The following is a 25,917-nucleotide window of genomic DNA, read 5'->3' as shown; positions in this document are numbered from 1 at the left end:
AGCTGGTGTACTGGTGTAAAGAGTATAATAGGTTTTATTTATTTATTTGTTTATTTATTTTATTTATTTTTCTTTACAATCCAAGTTAAATTAGTTTTGTGGAGTACTGAAATTATGTAGTTTTGAAGTTATGCTCAAATGTCCTTTAGAACAGATTTGCTTCAAAATGTATAAAAATATGAAAGGAATATCTATTTGCATAATGGCATCAAAGTCCGATTAGTCAGCAAAGTAGAAAGAAGTTTGAATTACATACACTGCTGTTTAGAGAATGAAGAAAGTGGAGTTTTTGGCACAGTTGCTCAAGATAGATTGTAAGCTGTGTCTTTATTACAGAAGAGACATGAGAAAACTTTAACCTCCAATGAAAATATGTTAATTTCCATGTTATTTGTGAATGTTTAATTGTGCTTTATTAGGGAAAAGTAGCTGTGTGTATGTTTTTTGCCTTATTTGTTCAAATTTAGGAATTAAAAAAAAATGCAACAATCCCTTTTGATTTTTGGAGTCACAAGGCACTCCTCCAAAATAGCAGTGTTGCCTCTTGCTTCTAATTTTCAGTTCTCTCATCACTAAGTTCTGTTTAGCTGACTCTAGCAACCTCATTTTTACAAATGGCTTTGAGGTTCTTTCTAAAGTTTGTTTCTAAACTGGTAGATATTAATAACTCTTTTTTTAAAAAAAAAAAAAAAAAAGTTGCTGTTTTATGGCACTATAAAAGTAAATTGATCCAGTTTGCTCTCTTATAGCAGCAAATGTTTTATTGTGGGGGAGGCTTTTGCGGACACCTCTTTTTAAAATATTAACCGCATTTCAGATGAGCAGATTCTTTTCCTGTGGCCCCACTATTATTTGTCACTCCTCTGTTGCTACTATTGTTTGCCTATTCTTATACTTATCAATCTGTAAGTATATATAGTTCACAGTTGCAGTGCACTTGCACCCAGAACTGTGGTTCACTATCTTCTCTCATTAACTTTGTCTCACACTTCACCCAAGTATGACTGTCACTGTAGCTTATTTCTTATGAGTATTCTTTCTCCCTTATACTTTATTGACATGCCTGTTCCTAGCTGTTAACAATTTTATTTATATAAAAAAGCAAGACAAGCAAGTGTGTATGTCTTCCTTTAATTGCTTTTTTCGCTCAATTATTATACCAAGATAAATAATGCTTCAGAGAGTGCAGCAACACAGTTTGTTCCAACACTGCTTTTATACAGACACAAGGTTTGTAAGTAATCAACAAAAGTTGAGACACCTGTAGTAACTGTTGCTACAACTTTCAAGACTTAAATAACTTCCACCACTGCAGAAAAGCTGTAAGTTGTTAACCCATTACTTGTTCCCTGGAAAAAGTTTTTATTTTTGCATAACTTTGAAAATTACATTAGGTTACCAGATGCTGAAAATTAAACGTGTTTTTTAAAACCTGTGCCAGTTTACCACTTACTTTTGTACCGTTTCAGGTTATTCTCTAGACTTAAACTGCGTAAATGTCAATAAAAACTGAAAACAATGTAGGTGTTGTAAAATTTATACAAATAGTCACACAATTTTTTACTTATAACATTATTATGATCTTTAAGTAATTTTGGAGTAATACACAATAAATTGTAAATACACAGGAACTAAATACAGTGGAACCTCGGGTCACGAATGTCTCGGACCATGTACAAATTGGGTTACGACCATAAAGTTTGCCAAACTTTTGCATCTGTTCACGACCACACACTCGGGTGACAAACAAGCCAGTTTCCCTTTCGTTTTGTACGCGCCGATGATTTCCGCACGTGTTCAATCTCCCTGTGCAGCGAGAGATTGAGCGAGCGAGAGAGAGGGAGGGCTGGCTGCATAAGGCTGTGAAGGCAGTTAAAGAATGCACCGGGCTTGTTTTTAAAGAGACTGATTCGAGCATTGTTTTAACCTTGTTGTATTTAATGAAGACTTTTTTCTATTGGATTTTAACCTCCACTTCACTTCTGTTTACAGCAATCGGTTTGTAGCATGCATTGTTGCAATGTTACTTTTCTTGGTTATTTATTAAATTACAGATTTTTCAAATGTCCATGTTTTTGCCTGTGCTTAAAACTCATTAAAAAAAAAAAGTGTTTACAGCGAGAGGTTTGTAAGGCTATAGCCTGAATTCTTGCAATGTTACTTTTCTCTGATCAAGGTTTTCTCAGTGTTTTTCAATGTTTTTACATTTAGTTTACTATTACGCTGTGCATTCTATGGTATACTTAACTATTTGTTGTGCCTAAAAATCTTTAAAAAAATAAATTTACATACAGTTCGTACGGTCTGGAACGGATTAATTGTATTTACATACAGGCCTATGGGGGAAATTACTTTGGGTCACGACCAAATTGGGTAACGACCAGAGTTTTGGAACGAATTACGGTCGTGACCTGAGGTTCCACTGTACAGTTCATTAACACCTACCTATACAATACGAAAAATATATGCAACTCCCACCACCACAATTTACATTGGTATTATACCGGAAGAAAGCAGGACAATTACACAAATAACTCAACTATATATACAAAAGCATGTTTAATCCCTTCTTCCTCATTACACTGGAAGAAACCAAATAAATAAAGAACAAAGAAAAGAATGTTCAGCTCCTCCCTCCTCCCCCTGTAGTGCCCATCACCAAATAACTTACCTATACTCTTTTTAACAAAAAACTTGTTATCCTTTTTTATCACCATGAAAAAGATGGGCTTTTCTTTTCTTGCAGGTGCCATCTTACTCAAAACTCTAACGAAGGTCTGGGCTGAAGATACTCTTTTCTCTGTTTCTCTCTATTGAATTATCTAATATAACCAAGGGAGCACATTCTGTTTCTCTTTAGGTATCTGGGTGATCAGTATTTGGCACAAGAAATATTTTGTTTGAAAGGGCAGAACCTGGGGAATATATATATTCAATTGGAGATAAAACAAGTAGATGATCCAAAAGTTAACAAGCAAAGGCAGGTCATATTCAAATTGCCTTATCCCGTGATTAGCCTGGCATAGGAAGGTAAGCTTGATAGTGTTTGAGTGCTCTGTTTATTTCATGGATAAAAGCCTGCCTATAAAATCCACCCTTTCAAAATTATACACTCTCAAATGAAGGGTGGGAATGCCAGAATGTGATTCTCACATTTGGCCATCTTTGCAGGCAAATAGAAAAACATACCAGAAGCGTACAGACTCATACAATGTGACGTTTTAACAGCAAACTATCAAACCGCAAGTTTAGCTCTTTGTAAACAAGAGATCTCTAATACTTTTTTCTTTAAAATGAGTTAATATTACTGCACACTGATGACTAGGAAATAAGTGAGCAGAGTTTAGAGGGCTAAATAATGTTCTGCTACTTGTGCCAATACATATTGTACTCATTGAAATTTGCATAGTAAGAAAAACAGCAAGAAGTTTTAGAAGGACATGAAATGTTCAGTAGTACCTTTTGGGTAGATATAACAGCATGCAGATGGTCTCAGGGTAGCAGTGAATCTTGACTGTCACCCAAAAAACACCTCAGCTTCTTTAATTTTAGCAGTGAGACAGTCCTTTTAACACTTACTCTAAAATGTTTTTAATTGTGAAAATTTTTTTCATGTTTTTGATATGGCACATGAGATCCTATTTTAAAATTTTTAGGTAACTCCAGTTCCTGATTTGTTCTTGGCGGCAGTTAAACTGACTCATGATGGAACAAGGGCTCAATATCTGCATGTTGCAAGAGAAGATTCAAATAATTTATTCAGGTAAATATTCAAGATGTAAATTACCTTGAACATTTTGTTGAGAAAATATTTTTAAGTTCATATTTTAAAGGTAAAGAGCAAATTGTTCATAGATATAAAGGTATCTTAGTAAAATACTTAAAACCTTTTTTAACACACAACCTTTGTTGTGACTTGACTTTTTCACATTAGACATTAATTGAAGTTTGGATTTAATGTCTTAAAGAGACTGCCCCATCCAGGTTTATAATTTGTGTACAGTTCTTCTAGAGTACAATTTGCCCTTCTGCCCCTACACTGAAAAAAGAATAATAAAATGGGTGGACAATTTACATTACTGAAAAACATTAAACTGCAGAAGGAAAGTGCATGCAGAATGTTCTTTATAAATTACCAACCGTGGATGTTATAAACACAGATTCACAGATTCTTATCAAAATGGTTTTAGAAGGGCAGTCTTCACTGAATTTCCAGTTTTTGTTTTTGATTACTGTATATGGAACCAATCTGGAACTAAACCTTACAACTGTTCAATTCACCATATCATGTTCTCTCCTCATGATAATACTTTCAGTCACAAGTCCAGTTTGACTATTCCACTCCAATTAAGTTCATTTTCACTTAGCAGAACTAAACGCCTAGCATGATCAAAATCCATTATTATCCAGACTGGAATGTTATTTTAACAGGGTCTTATGCAGGATAGCTATAAATATAGTGACGTGTATCATACACAAAAGCCTTTTCATATAATATACAATTTGATTTTGCATGTATTATGTAAAAATTGTAAATAAAGCACTGGTCTTAAACTTTACAGCACAAATCCACTATTGTAGATTTCCATATGTGGAATTACTGTGTCCTTGAAAAAATTACCCAGGATTTTGGAAAACATTAAAGGTTTATCCAGTTTATTTATATATGAGCTTGGAAAAGCTGGTGTTTCTGTTTTGTTTAAAAAATCTTAAACTAGAGTATTATTTTCATTAAATTTTGATGAGTAATACATCTTTATAGTATTTGTTATATGTGTTGGATATGCCCCCTGTGTTTGTTAGCTTTGGTTTTGACTGCACTGTTAATTTCTGTGATAGTATTCCAAAACTCTTTTGTTTATATCTGATTATATATCCCAATGTTTTTGTACATCTTATCAAAGGGGATATTCATTGTATTTTCATAGTAGAATTTGAAGATGTTACTAATTCTGTTGGCCATTAGGTGTTCAGTTTATTTCTTTTGTATTGTAAAGTTTAAGAAAATATTTGACCCTTCAGACATTCTTTGAATTCCCATCAAGTTGTGGGATGTAACACTAGAAATATGTCAGTTTTAACTAATTAATTTAGCTTGTGTGAATGTAATATCTTCATCTGATGAAAAAAACTGGATTAAATTGCCAATTTCATGTCAAATTAGTGCTAGATCTTCTACATTCCAGGATAGATAAGAATAGTCAGAAGTAGCAATGGCATCACGAGTGCAAGGTCTGGCAGAGGATAAAAAATTACAATAGAAAAAGAAGTTTAATGCACCTTGAATTATGTTTCAATCCAAAATACAAACATAACACCATTACAATGGCATATTACTGGGATCCTGCCCATACTGTGTTAATGGACCTGTCTAATGGACTATAAGAAACTTACCAGGAGAATGATATTAAATATTTTCAACTTGTTTCACAATATCTTAAACAGTACGTCATCCTGTAAATGTTATAATCCACAAAGCATGCCATTCTGTTTCTTCTTTGCATCAGCAAGGTTTATCCTAGAGCAGCAAAGTTCAACAGGATTGGCAGTTCTATGTTGCATGTGCCAATCTGGTCATAAATTTCAACTCATTAATTTTATCACTGCATGGTGGTTCTGGTTTAATGTTGCTACTTGGGAATACTGGATTTTAACTCTTCTTCTTGCTAGATAGAAATGCCAGTGTTGGATCTGGACTCCTAAAAATAGGAGAGCTCTTCACTTTCCTTTCTTGGAGATCCTGCCATGGCATTAGGGTCGTTACTTTAATATGTCTCTTCTATTGTACCTTTTCAGTTAATAGTAGTTAATCCTCATACCACCATTATAAATAAATGTATACACTGATCCCTCCTTGATCGCGGGGGTTGCGTTAAAGAACCCCCCGCGAAAGGTGAAAATTCGCGAAGTAGAAACCATATATTTATATGGATATTTTTATATTGTCATGCTTGGGTCACAGATTTGCACAGAAACACGGGAGGTTGTAGAGAGACAGTAACTTTATTCAAACACTGCAAACAAACATTTGTTTCTTTTTCAAAAGTTTAAACGTGCTCCATGACAAGACAGAGATGACAGTTCCATCTCACAATTAAAAGAATGCAAACATATCTTCCTCTTCAAAGGACTGCGCATCAGGAGCAGAGAATGTCAGAGAGAGAGAGAGAGAAAAGCAAACAATCAGAAATCAATAGGTGCTTTTTGTGCTTTTAAGTATGTGAAGCACCGTGCAGGAAGCATGTCGCTTGACAAAGCAGCTGCAAGGAAAGGAGCAATGTGAAGGTAGTCTTTCAGCATTTTTTAGACGAGCGTCCGTATCCTCTAGGGGTGCGAACAGCACCTCTGCTCACACCCCCTCCGTCAGTAGCTGAGAATGTCGGAGCAAGCGAGAGAGAGAGAGAAAAGCAAACAATCAAAAATCAATAGGGCTATTTGAGCTTTTAAGTATGTGAAGCACCGTGCAGGAAGCATATCGCTCAACAAAGTAACCACAAGTAGGCCCAGCAAGGAAGGGAGCAATGTGAAAGTAATCTTTCAGTGTTTTTTGAGGAGCGGCCGTATCCTCTAGGGGTGCGAACAGCCCCCGTGCTCACAATATATTTGAGGAGTTTTATTTAATAAGTAATATGTGCTCTGATTGGGTAGCTTCTCAGCCATCTGCTAATAGCGTCCCTTGTATGAAATCAGCTGGGCAAACCAACTGAGGAAGCATGTACCAGAAATTAAAAGACCCATTGTCCACTGAAACCCACGAACCAGCGAAAAATCTGAGATATATATTTAAATATGCTTACATATAAAATCCATGATAGAGTGAAACCGTGAAAGTCGAAGCGCGATATAGCGAGGGATTACTCTATGTACAGAATAAAACAAGCAGTTAGACTATGTTTTTTGCAGTTTGGGCCCCACATTAAGAATGTAGTTCTCTAGTTTGAATGGGTTACTCGCTACTAGGCCGGATACAGTGCTGCTTGGGAACATGGCTACAAAAATGCAACTTTTATGCTCTTCACATATTGGAGTGATAAATGGCCTAAAATAAACTTTAAACTTACAAGACCTACTGTATATTTCAATTTCTACCTGTTTGCCTCCTCAGGAGTAGTATTTATAGTTCCTGAATTTGCTATTATGGCCCACTGTCTTTGTACAATAAGCCTTTTCATCTTTCATTTTTATTTGCAGGCTTCTTTGTGTTAGTAATATTTTGTTATCAAATTTTTAATAATAAAAGGAAAAAAAGTACATTAGGTAAGCAAGGAGTGATAGTATATAATAGCAAAAAAGAAAAGAAATATGAAGTAGATGTACAGGAGATCTTGTAGTAAAAGAGAGGAGCTAGGAGTAAAAAGGATGGAAGGAGGAACTGCATAACAGAGCAGACACTAGGTGCACACAGCGTTGTTGATCTGAGACTTCTAGAGTTCATAAAGGGCAAGATTATAGAACTGCAGTGGAGGCAAGGCCAAAATATTTAAATGGAGACACTAATAGTAATTTAGTTGTAATGGTACCAGGCAATGGAACCCTTGGATTAGGGAGAGAAAGGGAAAGTAAGGAAAGGGGGAAAAGGACTAGGAGAAGGAGAACTTGAATGGAGAGGAGAATTGAGAAGAAAGGAATGCACTGTTGGTGTTAACTTATTAAAAACCTTAAACAATGACCTAACATTAATGTTTCTGATTACTGCTTTATTTATTTATTTTTTTGCAGAATTGTAAATGTTTCATTTACTGTTTCTGTCCACCACCCTGAAAAATAAGAGTAACTTATGCTGGTTATTAAAAAATAATATTATCATTCTGTAGCATTTTAAATGAGAAAAGATCTGTTTATGGTTGAAAGCTCTGTGAAGAGCATTAACTAGCTATATTCCAACAGTAAGTTCAATTCATGATACTAGTCATGTAAATTACTTAATTCTACATTGGCCCTATGAATTTTGCTTGTGTCAGTTAAATACTTTTAAAAAACAATTAACATAGATAGTTGAGTTGGATCATTTTTAAACTCTTAATATTAGGGTAGGGCTCGTCCTGCATTTTTTTTCAAGGTTTTTTTTTTTTTTTTTTAATAAAAACTTTCAAAATAATGTTCAACAACATGTGCCATCTGAAGTGTGAGTGACAACATTGATGTTAGTCTCTTTTTTTTTCTCTCTCTTTTTCAGTGTCCAGTTCAGAACCACTCCAATGGACAGTACCGGAGTACCACATATACTGGAGCATACCGTTCTTTGTGGTTCTGAGAAATATCCATGTAGAGACCCATTCTTTAAAATGTTGAACAGATCACTGTCAACCTTTATGAATGCTTTTACAGGTTAGTATCAAAACACAAGGTAATATATTTGCAAATGTGTATCTGGAAAATATATACACTGTCTTTATTGTGAATGTAAAATAATATATTTGTGCTGTACACTGGAAGGTAAAATCAGAATAGCTTAAAGGATTAAGTTTAATACTTTAACGTCAAAATTTAGGCTGCATTATGGTAATGCCACTGCAGAATTTGTTATGCATTGCCATACAGATATTTTCAAACAACTTGACACTTCATTCACCTGAACAGTTTTGTTTAAAGGCCAGCATTTGATAAAGTATTCCTATTAATTTTAAAGAGTTATGTTGGACATTTTCCTGTGTCTTTTTTTCCTCCCATTTTCACTTTGTAGCATTATATCCAGAGACTGAAGGCATATACTTTAGTAAACATTATCTAATTAGATAATACCTGATTACCTGTTCATCTCTCAATTCATCAGACATTTAGAAGTAAGTGACCTGTGCAAGAGTGTGCTTCGCTTACGGGTATTTATCATTGCGAGGCTAATCCATAGCAAGAATAAATACACAGAGCTCACATGTGAGAGACACTTATTTAATATGGGAATGAAAACACACTATTGCATAAAAAAGAAATTTGAACATAAACTTCCAATAGCTGCAAGTATGGGAAACCATTTGCCAAAATGGAGTGAATACCATTAACCCCTTATGTCATTATGGGGTGTTGTGCTTTTCCACTCCTGTATTTTATTTCTCTGTCTACTCACATGCTTTGTAAACTTGTACCTGATTTGTTTTAAGTGCCTTATAAATCTCACTTTTAATGCTCATTTTACTCTCCCTGTTATCAGAATCTGTCTCGACATGGACTACATTTTTTGTTCCAGCTGCTTCCTTCTTGTACCATTGATGGCAGCATTATTTCAAACTCTGACAGATAAATTATCTGTGGTATCAAAGTTGTACCTGCATTCACTACCCCACATAACATCTTAAAAAAATACTTTTCTATCATAATTTTAGTGAGGAAATACTGCAATTTCAATGTTCAAATTGTACTGGAACACTCTGCGGGGTACCAGTCTCCTACAGCCTGAAACACAAAGGACAGTAGCCTACCCTGAAAAAAATCCTGGAACTATGTATCCTCCTTAGCCAGATGTACAAATTGTGGCCATTTAAGAAACTTGAGATAAGGATGAAAGATGAGTTAGATATTCAGTTTTTGGAAAACTTGATAATACACAATGTATTTAAATTTTATTTTTCTTTGATAAGGCTGATTTTAGTTTTGTGACAGAACAGAATTTGTCAGATCATAGTTGAAACACATCACAAGTATTAGATCGGGGTGGGCAATGTTGGTCTTGGAGGGCTGCAGGTTTTTGTTCCAACCCAGTTTCTTAATGAGAAGTCAATTATTGCTGATGAGGCACTTATTGCTCAAGTGACAATTTGAAGCTTCATTTTAGTGGTCCCGTTCATTAAGGTTCCCCCACCCTTAATTGCTTATTTCAATCTTAAACCGTTGCATTCACTGTTTTAATGGCTCCTATCTATCTATCTATCTATCTATCTATCTATCTATCTATCTATCTATCTATCTATCTATCTATCTATCTATCTATCTATCTATCTATCTATCTATCTATCTATAATAATATAAATAGATAGATACTTTATTAATCCCAAGGGGAAATTCACATAATATATATATATATATATATATATATATATATATATATATATCCATCATCTGTCTGTATGTCTGTCCGCTTTTCACAAGTGAACTACTTAACGGATGTAGATTGGATTTTTTTCTATAATTCGCTTGAACATTCCGGTTGATTTTGCGACTTCTCTCATTGCACTGTGTATCATAGTTCACTTGCGGTACCAATTTATTTGCGCAAATCCAAGAGAGACGCAGTGGGCTGAGGGGAGGGCGGCAGGGCCCTCCTCACTCATGTGACAGACTCGGGGCATATCTTACATCTGCTTAGCTAGTGAACGAGGGAACTACTAAATGGATTTAGATCTTTTTTTTTTTTTTTTCTAGAATTTGCTTGAACTTTCCGGTTTATTTTGTGACTTCTCTTATTGCACTAAGAATCATTAGTTTGCTTGCAGGAGTGATATATTGACGCTAATCCGAGACCAAGGCTGTGGGCCGAGGGGAGGGGGAAGCATGACATCAGGAGTGGGCAGCTGGGCAGAGCTCACCTCACTGTCCTGTTTCACTACTATGCGGGGGAAGGCTAGTTAGCAGTTCTCCAACTAACTTGTTTCCATTTACACCTTGATGGATTCATCATGCACTAAATGGTTTAATAAAACATTTAAGAAAAGAATATGACAGACTGAAAATTATCTGTTTTAGGCTTCAGTTGATTTGGGTAATATCCTTAGAAAGGAAAAAATCTACCATGTAAGAACAAAATCTACCATGTAAGAACCTAACATTGCAGATAGATCCCCTAGATCTTAGATATCGTTGTCTACTGAGCATTTCTTAAAGTTATCCATGTTTTTGTGTAATTTGTTGAACACCTTCAATGGACAATATAATGGAAAAATGTTACTGAACACACATCAGACTCCATAATTGATCTTAAAATGATTGGAGATGTAGACATATTCTTGGGAGACAGATTTGCATGTGGCTTAGCAGCTACAGTTAGAATAGAAAATGTGCAGCATGACTAAGGACTTTGAATTGTGAAGATAACTATATAAAACTGAACATGGTGCAAGGTTAATTTTGTAAAATAATTGCTCCCACTGTTATTCTTTTAAATTGGGAAGGTTTCTGATGACGGGTGGAATAAGCATTTTGTTTTGGATTCAGTTTTAGATTCTGTCAAACCTGCTTTAGCCTTGTTTAAAGGATTTGTGTGTTAAAGCTGTGTACATTTCTATTTGTGTGATTTTTTTTTTTTTTTTTTTCCTACAGCTAGTGATTTCACAATGTATCCATTCTCAACTCAGAATGGTAAGGATTTTCAGAACCTCTTATCTGTTTATCTGGATGCAGCATTTTTCCCTTGTCTTCGTGAACTGGACTTCTGGTAAGCTTAAAATTAATTTTCTTTATTTAATAAATTCTGATAAAAATGTTTGTACTATGACACACCCTTCTGTAAGAATAATCTAAAAAAACAAGCCTCATGATTTTCTTCATAAATACCATTAGGGTTGTCTGTCTAAAGAAAATTTTTTTTCATTTTAATATTTAAAAATACAGTACAATCTCAACTTCCCATACTTAGATTAATTGGCATGTGTGGTTTTATCTTGTTTGATGTAAACAATACCAAATAATGGCTCAAATATATTGTATATCGTCCTTTCTACTAGTGCAACTGCTTTCAAAATGTTCCACTATACTATGCTATATACCTATACAGTGCCAATAAGAAAGTCATCATATCCTGTCAAAATCCTCACCTTTGTCGCATTTAAACCCTTTAAATAAAAATAAACTGAATATAACTAATGCTTTATTTAAACATTATAACCCTCAACATCAAAGTAAAAAATGATCTTTTAAGAAATCCTTAACAATTATTAAATTTTAATTAGTGAAGTACCTGGTTTGGATAAGTAATTGGTCCTTTATAGTAACCATTATCAGCTTGCTCATCTACAACCAAATACCTGCCTAATTAGCCTACACCTGACATCAGTTGTTGTGGTTTTGATTACTTCAGAATAAATCCGCCTGTTCCTTGAGGATGTTTCTTACAGTAGTGCATGGCAACACAAAAAAATCACCATGGTTGGAAAGTTGCTTCCTAAAGGGTTTTGGGATAATGTTGTGGAAATGTACAAGTTAGGAGAAGAATACAAAAAGATTTCTAAGGCTTTAACTAGCCCTCTGGGTACTGTCCAGATTTTTATTATGAAATAGAACGTGTATGGCATCACTGACAATGGATGCTGCTAATTACACCCTAATTCTTGTGGAAAACTGGTGCCCTTGTGCCAGACAGCAGAATGTGGGGAGGTGGTTCACCTTTCAGCATGACAATGACCTTAAATATACTCCCTAAAACTAAATGCAGTGGTTTAAACATAGGAAGGTAAAGGTTCTTCAGTGGCCAAGTCAGAGCCCTGGCTGAAAATCAGTAGGACATCTATGGGTGGACTTGAAGAGAGCAGTCTGTCGACACTTGCCATGAAATGTGACTAAACTCAAACAATTCTCTTAGGAAGAATGGGCAAATATTCTATAATCTAGATGTGCTGATAAAACCAAATCTAAACAGGCTAATAATTGCCATTTAAAGCAAAAGGTTGCTCTTCAATGTATTAAATAAGGGAATGGATCAGTTTTCCAACTCTGTTATCCTAGTGTTTCATTTTTGTTTTTTTGTTTTTTTGATTTTCAGAGCTGGTGCCTTTTTTTTGTTACTTGAATATTATTAGAACTTTCAAACAATCTAGACAAGATTGCAACCTATTCCATGAGTCTGTGGTTTTCTGTGTTAAGAAAAACGTTCTAATGTTTGCGTGAGATCTACCCTTAGCAAGTTTCCACCTGTGTCCCTGTGGTCTTGCTGAATTTATTTTAAAGTAACAATCTCTATCCGCTGTACTAATTATCTTCTTATTTTTAGACATTTCAATCATATCTCCTCTTAATCTCCTTTGCCTTAAACTGAAAAGGTTCAGCTCTTTCCTCATAACTCAACAGAACGTTAAGGCAAAATGTGTAAATAAAGCTGTGAAAGGTCATTTTTGATTGCTTTTGATTTCAGGCACTAAGACAAAAGTGGACACTGTTCCAGTGGGGTATGATAAGGTGTTTTTTAATAGGCACTACAATTTTTTTGTTTTTTGCTGACCCAGTTAGTTATGCTTATAGGATTTCAGGCACTAAGACAAAAGTGGACACTGTTCCAGTGGGGTATGATAAGGTGTTTTTTAATAGGCACTACAATTTTTTTGTTTTTTGCTGACCCAGTTAGTTATGCTTATAGGAAGTTTTTCTTGAGGCTGTGACAAAAATGCGATATAGTTTGAACAATTAAAAAATGTCAAAATACAATATATAAAAATATATACAGTCGATTCCACTTAATTGGGCCACCGGTTAATTGGGGCAGCCGCTTATTTGGGCCAAATCTCAAGGAATGAAAACCAAAATAATAAACTAATACATAATTTAAACGCTTATTTGGGACAGTAGCAGACGCGTGCTGCAAGTCAGTCATCTATCGTCGCCTGTCGAAGAAGCACTGGTAAGTTTAGATAGTACAATCTTAGAGTGGAGTAGCACATGTCTGCTTAATAGTCTACTGTCATCACTACCGAACCGTATTCAGTTACTCCTACACCACCTCGCGTGTATGTATAATGTATAAGTAAACTTTTTTTTTTTGTCAATGTTATTTATAAAATTATAACCCTTGCCAAGATGCCAAGAAATTATTTTACACTTTCAAGTAAAATTGCTTTGCTAGATAAAATTAAAAGCCAGCCATTTAATACAAGCCATCGTAGGCTCGCTGAGATAACTGGTGTACCAAAATATACCATAGTGCATTTCTTACAACAAGAAAATCAACTGTGTGAGGAATGGGCATTACAGAAAAGACGAACTGCAAAGGACAAAGTACAAACTTACAAAAACAAAAGACAGACTACACTTGATGCATTTTTGCAGCATTAAATTGTATGTACAGTACATACCTAATTATTTATTATTATTTTTTCTTCACAGCTTATATTATTTTCTTATTTTATATTTGGATTCAATAATTTTATTAAAATATTGAAAGAAAATTATTTATTGTTAAATTTTACGTGGAATTCGCTTAATTGGGGCAGCCGCTTAATTGGGACAAAATGTCCTAGTTCTAATATGTCCCAATTAAGAGGAATCGACTGTACAGTATATATCAAAGGTACATTACTGTCACTTTGCTTTCAAAAAATAATTGTAAATTTATTTTTAAAATTTGACATACTGTGTTGAATGTACTGTGTGAGAATTTTTTTGTATTTTTAGGCAGGAAGGGTGGAGGTTGGAAAATGAAAATCCTACTGATCCGAAGTCTCCATTGGCATTCAAAGGTGTGGTCTTCAATGAAATGAAAGGTGCCTTTGTAAGTTGCTTGTATTTTTATTATATCATAAAAGATAAAACTTTTTGCAATGACAATGGAAACACTTCCTACCTTTGCCTGTGTAAGATGTGGCATTTATGTATGTTATTTATTAAACAGTAAATGATGACATTCAACTTACCTATAGAGATGTCTCAATGGGTCTTAGTGTAAGCCAATGAGAAGAAACACATTAAACAAAGAAAAGGCGTTGATTGGTGATATTTGCTTAATTGTTGCTCATGAACTGTCTTCACCAAAACAAAGAGAGCACTAAATTAAAATAAATGAGCTTGTCAGGAGTATAGACAAGTGAAAATCAGGGAAATGAAACCACAGTCTGGAATAGGCCCAATGCAGTACATAAGACAGTGTCGTTGTTGGAATTCTGGAAAATTTACGTTCACTGGGTATCATGTTTATTGACAAAATGCTAGTCTCCAGCATGTTGAAGCATGTTTTTCCCCTCATGGAGCATTCACTTTGTCAAAGCATTCACCCAGATAGTCTACTCCAAGTCGAACAAAAGGAGGTGGGACTTAGGGGTAATGGGTTTAAAACTAACATTTACTTCAAGTACAGAAAGTACTGAAATGCTGGCACCATACTGTTTTAAAAAATTTGTTTTTTCAGTACTGGTATACCATGTAACCGTACACTCTTTGTCCTTTTCCACATTTAACCTTCTTAGCTTTACATCTTTTTTTCTCAAAAAAAATGTAAAAAGCATTTCATTTTTTACCTTGAAAAATGACATTTTTATTAAATCTCATCTTTCTATTATAAAATGTGCAAAACACTAAAAGTACAAAGTCATATATGGAAATATAATGATACAAATAATAATAATATGAACAGCATACTGCACATGTGCAAGTGACGTGAGTGTCAGTTTCGGATTCCCAGAATCAATTTCAGTTTTACTGACCATTTCAATTTCACTGTCTGAAGACAGATAAACTTCAGCATTACTGCTGATGAGAGGAATTTCTTAGTAGATGCCATTATGAGACTAGGAGAAGACCCGTCTATGCCCTTGCCTAAGTAATGCTCAGGACTAACACTTACGCAAGATATGTCTATACCATTGCCTGAGTAACGCTTGGCACTAACGTTATTGGCAGTTTTACAGCCCATTTAAAGCCCATGTCTTACGCAAGATGCGTCTATACCATTGACCAATTGACTCTCGGGACTAACACTTTTAGCATTGTTTCAACAGCTTGAATGATACTCGGGTCTAACGCTGAGGAGGTTAGAAGTTTGTCACTATTTCTCTCTTTTAGACTTTGTGGCATTTATTCAAACCTTGTCATACTAAAATTGAATTTTGAAGCTATAGTTTTTCCCTTTTGCCAAACACTTTAAAAGTTGTATTATGATTTCTAGATACGCATAGTTTAGTTACCTCTAACTGCTATCAAATAATAAGTCTAGATACTGTAAGCTTAACTTTTTGTTAGTGTTTTAACATTTTGGTTAAAACAATCACTGATTACATTTAAGTGTTCTAGTGCTCTACCACATCCCCTCACTATGACCATGAGCACACTTTAATTCCTATCTTACATAAGAGTTCAGACCCCACCTCACCTTAACATCTTTGCTTTGCCAAATAAAATGTAAATATTTATATTACACTAATGCTAATCTTCAGAATTTAGCCAAGATTCTGCAATTGTCATAGCACCATATTTACAGTGTTTGCTGCAACATAAAACTGCATACTTGCAAAGAGGATGTCCACCTTTTCCCCTTTCAGTTTGGTTAGGATTTTCTGATTGTGGAATTTGTTCAGTTTTTGCGAAACATTTTTGTAAGTGCAAGGTGTTTTTTCCCCTAATGCTAAGTGAGCTTCAGTTAGGGTTTAGTTAGTGCCTCCCTTCTGGTCACAATATACAGTATATGTGTATGCATTTGTTTGTGTATATACTATATACACTGTATTTTTTTTTTTGATTGATTGAATAAACATGTATGTACATCTATTTAGGATTTTTCTTTTCTTTTAGGCAGATAATGAGAGGCTGTTTGCTCAATATGTTCAAAATATGCTGCATCCTGAGCATACTTACTCAGTTGTGTCTGGTGGAAAACCCCTTCATATTGTTAATCTTTCTTGGGAGCAACTGAAGAAGTTTCACGCTACTTACTACCACCCAAGCAATGCCAGGTTCAGTGTCTTTAATTGACAGATCTTTTTATCTTTTTACTTTTATCTTTTTATGAAAAAATCAAAATGGCTTACAGAAGCATAAGTACTTATTTTGTTTTAACATTTTTATTCTTAAATTGACCAATTTGTCAGTGTGTTCATTAAAAGTAAAACTCTACCCTCTTATTAAATTTTCAAAATAATTCAGTAAATGATCGTGTTATATTTATATATTACATGTTTTAGGCAGCAATTTGGTTGGGAGCATGCACTGATGCAATGAAGCTAAATAAATTGGGTAGACTTAATATTAAATCTAATTATACAATATAAGTTGTATAAGTTATTGTTTAAGACAATACTATATAACAACTTATTGATATAAACTTTCAAGTTGCCAACACATATTGTGGTGCAATACATTTTTATATGTTAAATGTTTTACATTTTTGGTTTGTGTGTCATACTTTCACAGCTTGTAGTTACATAATTGATACCTAATACTTGTAAATAGGTAAAAGTTAACCCCTTTTAAATGTTAGTCATTCAATTCTGAGAATATGTGAGAGATTTTAGCCTAAATTTTGGTTCTTTTGTTTTGTTGGTATATATTTTTAAAAATAGACTGATGTGGCATTGATCAAGGTTAATTAGCAATTGTACACTAAAAGTCTGTTCCCCCATCTCCCCCCATTTAAAAAAAAAAAAAAAAGTGGGGGAAGAATTATTGTATAGTATATCTTCATCAAATGCTTTTAGAACATATGGTCTCTCTTTCCTGAATAAAATGAATGCAAACTTCAAATGCTGGAATGTATATTTTTCAACATTTATTCTTGACCTACCTATTTGATCGTATCCCCTCTACATTTTGCTTTAGCTGGGTTTAAATAGACAACAGACCACTTTAATTCTGGCTCCTCTCATCTGTCAGTGGGATTCGCTAATTTTGGGTAAGGTTAGAAAGTTATACAGTACTTTAAGCAGCTCCTTCAGCTAACCTCAATAAAGTAAAACAAAACTCTACTTAATCATTGTTAACCAAAAAAGAAAATAAATAAAATGCATTGTTTACCTTCAATAAAACAAGTACATCATACCCATTACCAACTTCTTGGTAATTTCCAAAGTTTTCTTCATAGCTGAAAGCCACTATCTATAAATATTGTTTCAACTACACAAGTATAGCTGAAAGATGGAAGTTTATTCTAGTTTGTAATTGATCCCATATCTATTGCAGTTGCATGTTTTTCTGAAAGAGTAAAAATTAACCAATTACTCAGACTTTTCCTGTGTTGTCTTGTTCTCCTTTATCTTTTCCCCCGAACTATATTTTGTGGGAAAAAAAAGATAGCTGTACCCAGAAAGCATTGGCCTAATTTGAATTAAAGTGAAATTATTGGAGAGGTGAGATGTGAGAAATAAGTCTAAGACTAGAGCAAATGAAGAATTTCATTGGTCCTGAACAAGATTATATGTATGTGTTGCTCGACAGTTGCAGAAAAATATCTGATAATGAAGCTATAGCATTTTCAAAAGACTCTGAACCAGCAAAGCTGGTTTATCATGAGTGAAATAAAGAATCATTACGATAGACTCACAAAATTCAGTCATATAAGTGATTTGTTGATAACCTCAATTAATAACAATTGATGTTCTAATTGAGTCCAGATTTGAAGGTCCTCATAATGCAGTTTTTCTCTATGCTTATTGGTAACTTCCATGCATCTATAAGTTACATAATACAGAATTATTTTGTTTCCTAATCTTTATGTGATTGTTAACATTAAAAAGTGTTTGTTCTGTTCCAGAACAAGTAAACAGTAAAATTAATTAAAACCAGAGCTGAATGAAAGACAAAAATCAACTTCTCATTAGGAGATCAGATAAAGCCCTCTCTAATCACTAATTGTCTAGAACAGTATTTTACTACTTTTTAAAGCTCTTTTTGTTACTTTTTTATACTGACTAGACTAAAACTGTATTCTGATTCCAAATGTGGCCTTACAAATATGGTGTGTGGCTTGGGTGCTATAAAAGCCACTTTTGTGCACTGTCTGATTGCAGAGTTAAGTGTAATTCCAGTTCTTTCTCATAAGGCATACTTTCTATCTCTGATTCCCTCACTGTATAATTATATTCCATATTTTTCTTCTATCAGTTTTACATTTAAATTTATTAAACTTAATTTGCTATATGTCTGCCCAGATCTGAAAATTAGTTCATAATAGCATGTAGGTATTTTGATACCTGCATGATGTTTAGAACATTTAACGCCCAACCTTCATACACCTGTCAGTGTCTTGAGCAGCTAACTCTGGTTACCCAAGCTTGATAATACCGGTATAAAAAAAAAACAAAAAAAAAAAAAACGCGTTTTTTAAACTGCAAAAAATATTTTATTTTTTTTAGAAATACAGGTATGAATACAGAATGAAAATGAGACGTTTGATATAACTTCATTCCGGAATCGGCTTTTCCCATGATTGTTAATTTCTCTTTCAGTATAAATTGATGCTGTTTCTCACTGTTTTTGGTCATAAAACTTGAACAGTACAGTATCTGCACATGATACAACTATCCACACAAACTCTCGGTGGAGCACTGACCCATAATTCAGCTATGTGTATGATGTCTTACCTACACTCATGCTGAGACTGCCTGAGAAATTAAATTTTGCAACAGACTGTCACTTTCTTTTGGTCTAACAACAAAGAGACAGCCTGTTGCAGGTTTCCCGAGATTCAGCAAAAGTATAAGCACAGCACTAAGTATTTTTTATATTGCAATATTATCTTCTATGGCCATTTGTGGTCGAAAAATTTTTGTTATGCTGAAATTTACATTTCGTTAAAATGAAATCCATTTAACATGATGTTATATGAACATTTGTCCAGGCCAACAAAAATTATGCGTTATTCTGAAATTTTTCTTACTTCAGTATTCACTATAACGGGATTTCACCTGTATTTAGTTGCATATCTGTTCAGTTCAGAGCTGGTGCTTAATCAGACTGCACAGGGGATAGATGCATAACAACTCTAAATAGTGCCCCAGGCTACAGTTGTCACCGAACCTAATACGTTTTTGTGGTATGTGGAACAGAAACGAGCTGCTAGAAGAAAACCTATGAAAAAGCAGTCAGAACGTTCAAATTCCACACTTCAAATGGTCCAGTCTGGAAATGTGAAGAGAGAAGTTACAGCCATTGTGCCTCAGTGCTACTACAAAGTCACAAATCTTAATCATTGATACAATTTAAAAAAAGTTTAACTAGGCACTGATCATTGTGATACCTTCATTTGACTTTACAAAATTCAAGAGAAGTTCAATGTAACATATGTGTTTGTTTTTTTTCCCCTCTTGCAGTATTTAAGTCACTGCCAATTTTTGGAATTGCTTCCTATAACCTTAATGTGAGAATAGGTGCTTTCCTGCAGTCAACATATTTTTGACCCATTTCTGTCAGAGTTCTCAAACCTGTCTGGAATGCTGCTGCTTTCCTGGTGTATTTTAGCTTCACTTTAATCACATTGACCCTCTTTATCACTCTTTACCAGCTCCATGTTGCTATTAGAATCTTGTCCTGACCTAAAAATTTATGCAGAGTCTCCTCCAAAAATTATTCATGTTTTTCTTTTGTCTGTGTATTAACTGGATTGCCTGTCTCCAAGCAAATTAAGTATCTGCTTTGGAGCAAGAAATAACAATCTTGTCATGATCTTTTAAAATACTTCAAATTTTCTGATGATTAAATACATTTAAAAGAACCTTGAAACATCTTGAATCTGTAACAGCTCTGCAGGATTCTGGATATATACAGCATGTTTTTTTTAAGTTGCAACATCTAGTGGCTTTGTTGATCTGGCATATAGTCGTGCCACTAAATGCAGCACTGAAGATTTCTGTAATGTAGCTGTTTGTCCCATATTTTTTGCCCATTATTATATTCTATTATCAAATATACTGTATGTAATCATATAGATTTTGTAAAGATGTAACAGTGAAATCACCAAACAGCTATTAAAACAAGTAATTGAATATCCCCATCCTCTCCTATGATCACAGTCCCTGTTTAGTGACTGCAAAATTGATATTGTGAATACAAGCAGGCAAAAGTTTTTCTTATACACAGATTCTGGGCATCCTTTCTGTGAAAGGCTGAGGAGTGTAGCAATGTGGGGGTGGGGCAGAGGTGGGGACTGCTTCTTCAGATTAACAATTGTTAGTTGAGGGGGTCTGGATATATCCTAGGAAAAAAACTAGAAAAAGTTGCCAAGGAAGGGCTGCATGGTGAAGTCTGCCTTAGTATGAGACCATCACGATCCTCACCAGAAAAGGCAAAAAAAAAAAAAAAAATGCAATGAGAAATTAAAAACAATGATAGTAATATATGAAGTATAAATCAATTTGATTTATTGATATATGTGTTAAGTGAATGGTGAGAGGTACAGCAATAAAAATGTATTTCTGTTCTGGGATTGTGCATGTATGCTTCTGCAGTTGATTTGAGATTACTGTGTATTTTATTTGTGACTTGATTGTTGAATGTAGTTTTTGAGGATTATTGTTTGATATCTGAAATACTACTTGTTTTACAGATTTTTCACTTACGGAGATCTTCCTTTAGAGCAGCATCTAAAACAAATCCATGAAGAAGCACTCTCTAGACTATCAGCTGCAGACACAGACACAGCAGTTCCTTCACAGCCACGTTGGGGAGAGCCAGTAAGCAATCAAATTTATTATTTCAAACGTGTTATTAAAGTACATTTGCAATGCCAGCAGTTTCACATATTACACTGAATGAATTGTTATTCTTCTGTTTTTCCAACAGAGAGAGCATCATGTGACCTGTGGTCCAGATCCACTAGCACCAGATCCTTCTAAGCAAAATACTATTTGTATTAGCTATTTGCTAGGAGAGTAAGTATTTTCTCAAATTCTAAAAAAGAAAATTAAGTATACTATCTGTTTTATGGAAAACATTAAAATTGGAATTTCTATAATCTTGAGCCCTTGAGAAAATAGTACATACAGCTTTCTGTCATTTTTAAAAGTTACTGTAAGTTTGATAAATACTAGCTTCATTAAGTATAGTAATCATTACAGAGCAATAGAAGTAGACAGTAGTGAAAAAAATTGTCAGTTGCTCTTATTGATATGTTCTGGCCTTTCTCTTGGACGAAATAATCTGTCTAGCAAAGCTTAATGGGAACTGTAGATGTAGGGTAAATGTATTCTAGAAAGTATTGGGGTTAGGGTAACTAGTGAAGGATGCAGGAGTGAGCTGTCCTGATCCGTTCCCTACCTTGCACCCAATGTTGTTAGAAAAGGCTTCAGCCTTCCGTGACTGTAAATTGGATTTGATTAAAGGATTTAAGAATGTTACTGTATGTTATGTTTAAAAAAATTAAAAAGCAAATCTTAAAATGTTTTTACAAAGCCAACCAATCAGAAATAATAAAAGAATGTAATCTGACTTTATCAAAGAAATGTGAATTCTTGTTAACAGCATATTTAAATTACCCCTAAGTAGCTTTTAAATTCAAAAAATTAAAAGAGTCTATTGGTAATTATTACCAACCTTAGTAATGCATTTTTGTTTGTATCTATATATATATATATATATAAAATTCCTATGTGCGTCCAGGTGTCCGTGTGTGGGTGTCTTCTGATGAAGTGCGCATGCGCGGTGCGATGCGCGATATTACTGTCAGAGAAAGTTCGAGGCGTTTTACGGAAATACAAACCAGTATTACTGCGAGAGGAAATTAAAGGTACACAATACAGTGACGCATATTACAGCCACATACAAGCCAGTATTACTGTCAGAGGAGATTAAAGGCATATTACCGACGCGCACGCCTGTATTACCGCCAGAGAAAATTAAAGGTATATTACGGACGTACAAGCCAGCGGACGTACAAGATGGTATCCTTCAATAAGGGTGCGCACAGGCATCCTTCAATAAGGGCGCGCACAAAAAGGCGAGCCTCAAAAGGGCGACCTCAATTGGGCGCAGCGAATAAAGGCGCGAGTAAATAAAGATCTGCACTTTTGTTGCTCTTCACATATTCCAGAGCCATTTGAAATAAATTATCTACGAACGCCTTTATTCGCTGCGCTCAATTGAGGTCGCCCTTTTGAAGCTCGCCTTTTTGTGCGCGCCCTTATTGAATAGAGCCGTACAAGACAGTATTACTGTCACAGAAAATTAAAGACACACAATACACGGCGGCAGCCCACAAAGAACGGTCAGCTCAGCAAGTAAACATCAACAAAATAAAGGCTGAAAGAAAGAAAAATCCGACCAACAAAAAGAATGAGGTCAAAGTCCCTTGCCATTTAATATAGACTGTTCCTACTAATGTTTATGCACTACTGTTCTAGCGCCCGTTATTGTAACGGGCTAAATGACTAGTTGTTTATATTTTGAAACGCCTTTCAAAGCATTTGAAAATATTTAAAAATGATTTTTATACTGCATTAACTTTTTTATACCAGCCATGGTAAATTATGTGAGTTATTGTCATCTTAAGCAAATAAAGCAGAGCTGAAATAAAATGCATAATATAATATAAATGATTCACGGGAAAGCAACATTTAACTGAAAAGAATGTCTAAGAGGAAAATGAAAATGGGTAGGCTAGTGAAAAGCTAGGACTGCACAGTAGCAGAGCAGTAACACTGCTGTCTTGCAGTAACGCCAAGGTTTATGTCCTAAGTCTTCCCTTCGTGGAGTTTGCATGTTCTCCCCGTGTCTTTGTGAATTTCATCCTGGTGCTCTGGTTTTCTCAGTCTACAAACATGCAGGTAATGTGAATTGGCATTGCTGAATTAAACCTAGTTTGATTGTGTTCACCCTGCACTAGATTAACTCCCTGTCCAGGGTTTGTTCCTGCCTTGTGTCCTGTGCTTTCTGGGATGGGCTACAGCCAATAATTAGTAATAAATCAAGCTGTTGTGTTTGTTTGCTTTATGTCCATTTACATTGATACAATGTTCTACAAATGTAAAATATAATGTGTAATTTGGTGCAAATTTGGTCATATTTTATTGTAAATGTTTTATCGTCTGTTTTATATTTTCATAGTTTTTTTACAAACAGAAAGCATAGTAATGATTACATTTTCAATTTCAGCATTTCAGATACATTTGAAATTTTCACGTTAAACCTCCTGTCATCGTTACTGGTGTCTGGACCAAACTCTCCCTTTTACAAAACTTTGATAGAGGCAAATATTGGAACGGATTTTACATCGGTATCAGGGTATGTGGCAAATCTACATTCGTAGTATTTGATTAAAAAACAAAAACATTTCAATGTAAATTTGACTATGTACAGTCATAACATAATTTTATGTTTTTTATACTAAAGTTAATATACATATTAAATAATGTGAAATAATTTCATATTATTAAAGATATTTTAATAAATGTTTAAGAAAGTTAATGATTAACTATTTTTTGATTAATTTATGTTAAAGGTTTAATTTTATCAATAATTATCTAAGTAGTTGAAATTTGTGTTTGGAAATTTAATAGCTTTGCTGTATTGAGATGCGTGATACAGTATTGCACTGAGGCATGTTTTTATTTAAATAGACACATTATGGAAGTATTTAGGAAACTCTTTAGATAGTTAAAATGTGGACGCAGAGTAGACAGCTTCAGTGAAAGTGAAGGATACTAAGCATAGCTTGGTTCCAGAGCACTTAGAGTGAAATAGTGATGCAGACTGTGTAATACAGGGGTCTGCAACCTTTTTTCCCCCCTGAGAGCTACTTTTACAAAATTAAAATGGCCAAGAGCTGCTCATGTTCTCTAATGTTTATTCTCATAGCTTATTTCAACCCAAACAAACTAAATAAGCTTGTTTTGCCTGAACATTTACAAAATGTTGGTGTCCACAACTCACAATTTGCATAAAAACATCACAAAAAATATTAATTCACCTGCAAGTGTATTTTGTTTGTCTGTATGCATTTTCTAGTGTATCTCACACTATTGAATTAAAACATGAATGCTGTCAAAACAAAACAATGCAATTACACATACACAGATATTACTTATTCATTTGTCATTTTGTTACATGTCACTGTTTCACTTCACAAGAGTATTCACATGTCCAGTTGCATGTGTAATGTGTTTTTTAGTTAGTCAGATGACTGTCAGTGCATGGAGTCAACAAGAGAGAGGTGTGTGGTGGAGTGCAGCCACTTAGGTTCACTCTAATGGAGTAATTTAAATGTTAATCTGTCAGTCTCGTTCTGAACTTTGATTTCATGGCATTCATTTCAGAAAAGGCAGACTCACGGAGGTATGTAGACCCAAACAAAGCAGACATTTTCAAAGCTGCTTGGTGAAGATTCTTAGTTATCTGGCCCTACTAAGATCCAGAAATGCTGAGAATGCTGTTAAAATCCTCTGTCTGTCTGTATGTCTGTCTGCTTTAAACGAGAGAACTACTTAACGGATTTAGATCAGGTTTTTTTCTATAATTTGCTTGAACATTCCGGTTGATTTTGCGACTTCTCTCATTTCTCTATGTACAGTCGGTTCACGAACGTCTCGGTACACGTACAAATCGGTTTACGACCAAAAAGTTCGGCAAACTTTTGCCTCGGTTCACGACCACACACTTGGTATACGAACAAGCCAGTTTCCCTTTCGGTTTGTACATGTTCAGCCTCTCCCTGTGCATTTCCTGTGCAGCGTGCAAGAGAGAGAGAGCGAGAGAGCGTGACACACACACACACAGGCACGTGAGAGAGAGAGAGACGCACACACACAGGCAGCGCGAGAGAGAGAGACGCGCACACACACAGGCAGTGCGAGACATAGAGAGACGCACACACACGGGCTGCGTGAGAGAGAGAACTGGATGCATAAGGTAGGAAGGCAGTTAAAGAATGCACTGGGCTTGATTTTGTTTTCACTTCTGTTTACAGCAATCGGTTCGTAGCGTGCATTGTTGCAATGTTACTTTTCTTGGTGGTTTATTAAATTATGGATTTTTTCAAATGTTCATTTTTTTTCCCTGTGCTTAAAACTTATTAAAAAAAAGTGTTTTCAGCCAGCGGTTGGTAGCGCTATAGCGCGAACTATTGCAGTGTTAGTTTTCTCTGTTGTTCAAGGTTTTTTTTAGTGTTATTCAATGTTTTTACATTTAGTTTACCATTACGCGGTGCATTCTATGGTTTCATTAACTATATTTGTGCTTAAAAACTTAAAAAACATATATATATTTACATACAGTTCGTATGGTCTGGAACGGATTAATTGTATTTACATACAATCCTAAGGGGGAAATTGCTTCAGTTTACGACCAGAGTTTTGGAACGAATTATGG

At 34.7% G+C, this 25,917-nt stretch overlaps 1 protein-coding gene across 2 annotated transcripts in view; it reads left to right on the top strand.

The window, feature by feature from the left end:
* pitrm1 (pitrilysin metallopeptidase 1) overlaps positions 1–25,917 on the top strand; it is an 827,899-nt gene that overhangs the window by 4,721 nt on the left and 797,261 nt on the right. For both annotated transcript variants that reach the window (XR_007935355.1, XM_028804106.2), the window contains exons 3-10: positions 3,657–3,763; positions 8,177–8,328; positions 11,251–11,365; positions 14,311–14,407; positions 16,420–16,580; positions 21,164–21,290; positions 21,400–21,488; positions 23,707–23,835. Coding sequence is in view for 1 of the 2 variants with exons in the window: in XM_028804106.2 (XP_028659939.1) it covers positions 3,657–3,763; positions 8,177–8,328; positions 11,251–11,365; positions 14,311–14,407; positions 16,420–16,580; positions 21,164–21,290; positions 21,400–21,488; positions 23,707–23,835 (977 nt within the window). In the remaining variant the exon portion in view is untranslated. The remainder of the gene's footprint in view (positions 1–3,656; positions 3,764–8,176; positions 8,329–11,250; positions 11,366–14,310; positions 14,408–16,419; positions 16,581–21,163; positions 21,291–21,399; positions 21,489–23,706; positions 23,836–25,917) is intronic.

Source organism: Erpetoichthys calabaricus, chromosome 6 (genome assembly GCF_900747795.2).
Source record: "Erpetoichthys calabaricus chromosome 6, fErpCal1.3, whole genome shotgun sequence".
Taxonomy (NCBI): Eukaryota; Metazoa; Chordata; class Cladistia; order Polypteriformes; family Polypteridae; genus Erpetoichthys; species Erpetoichthys calabaricus.
Note: the sequence above shows the minus strand (reverse complement) of the source record. Positions and strands in the feature narration are given on the sequence as shown.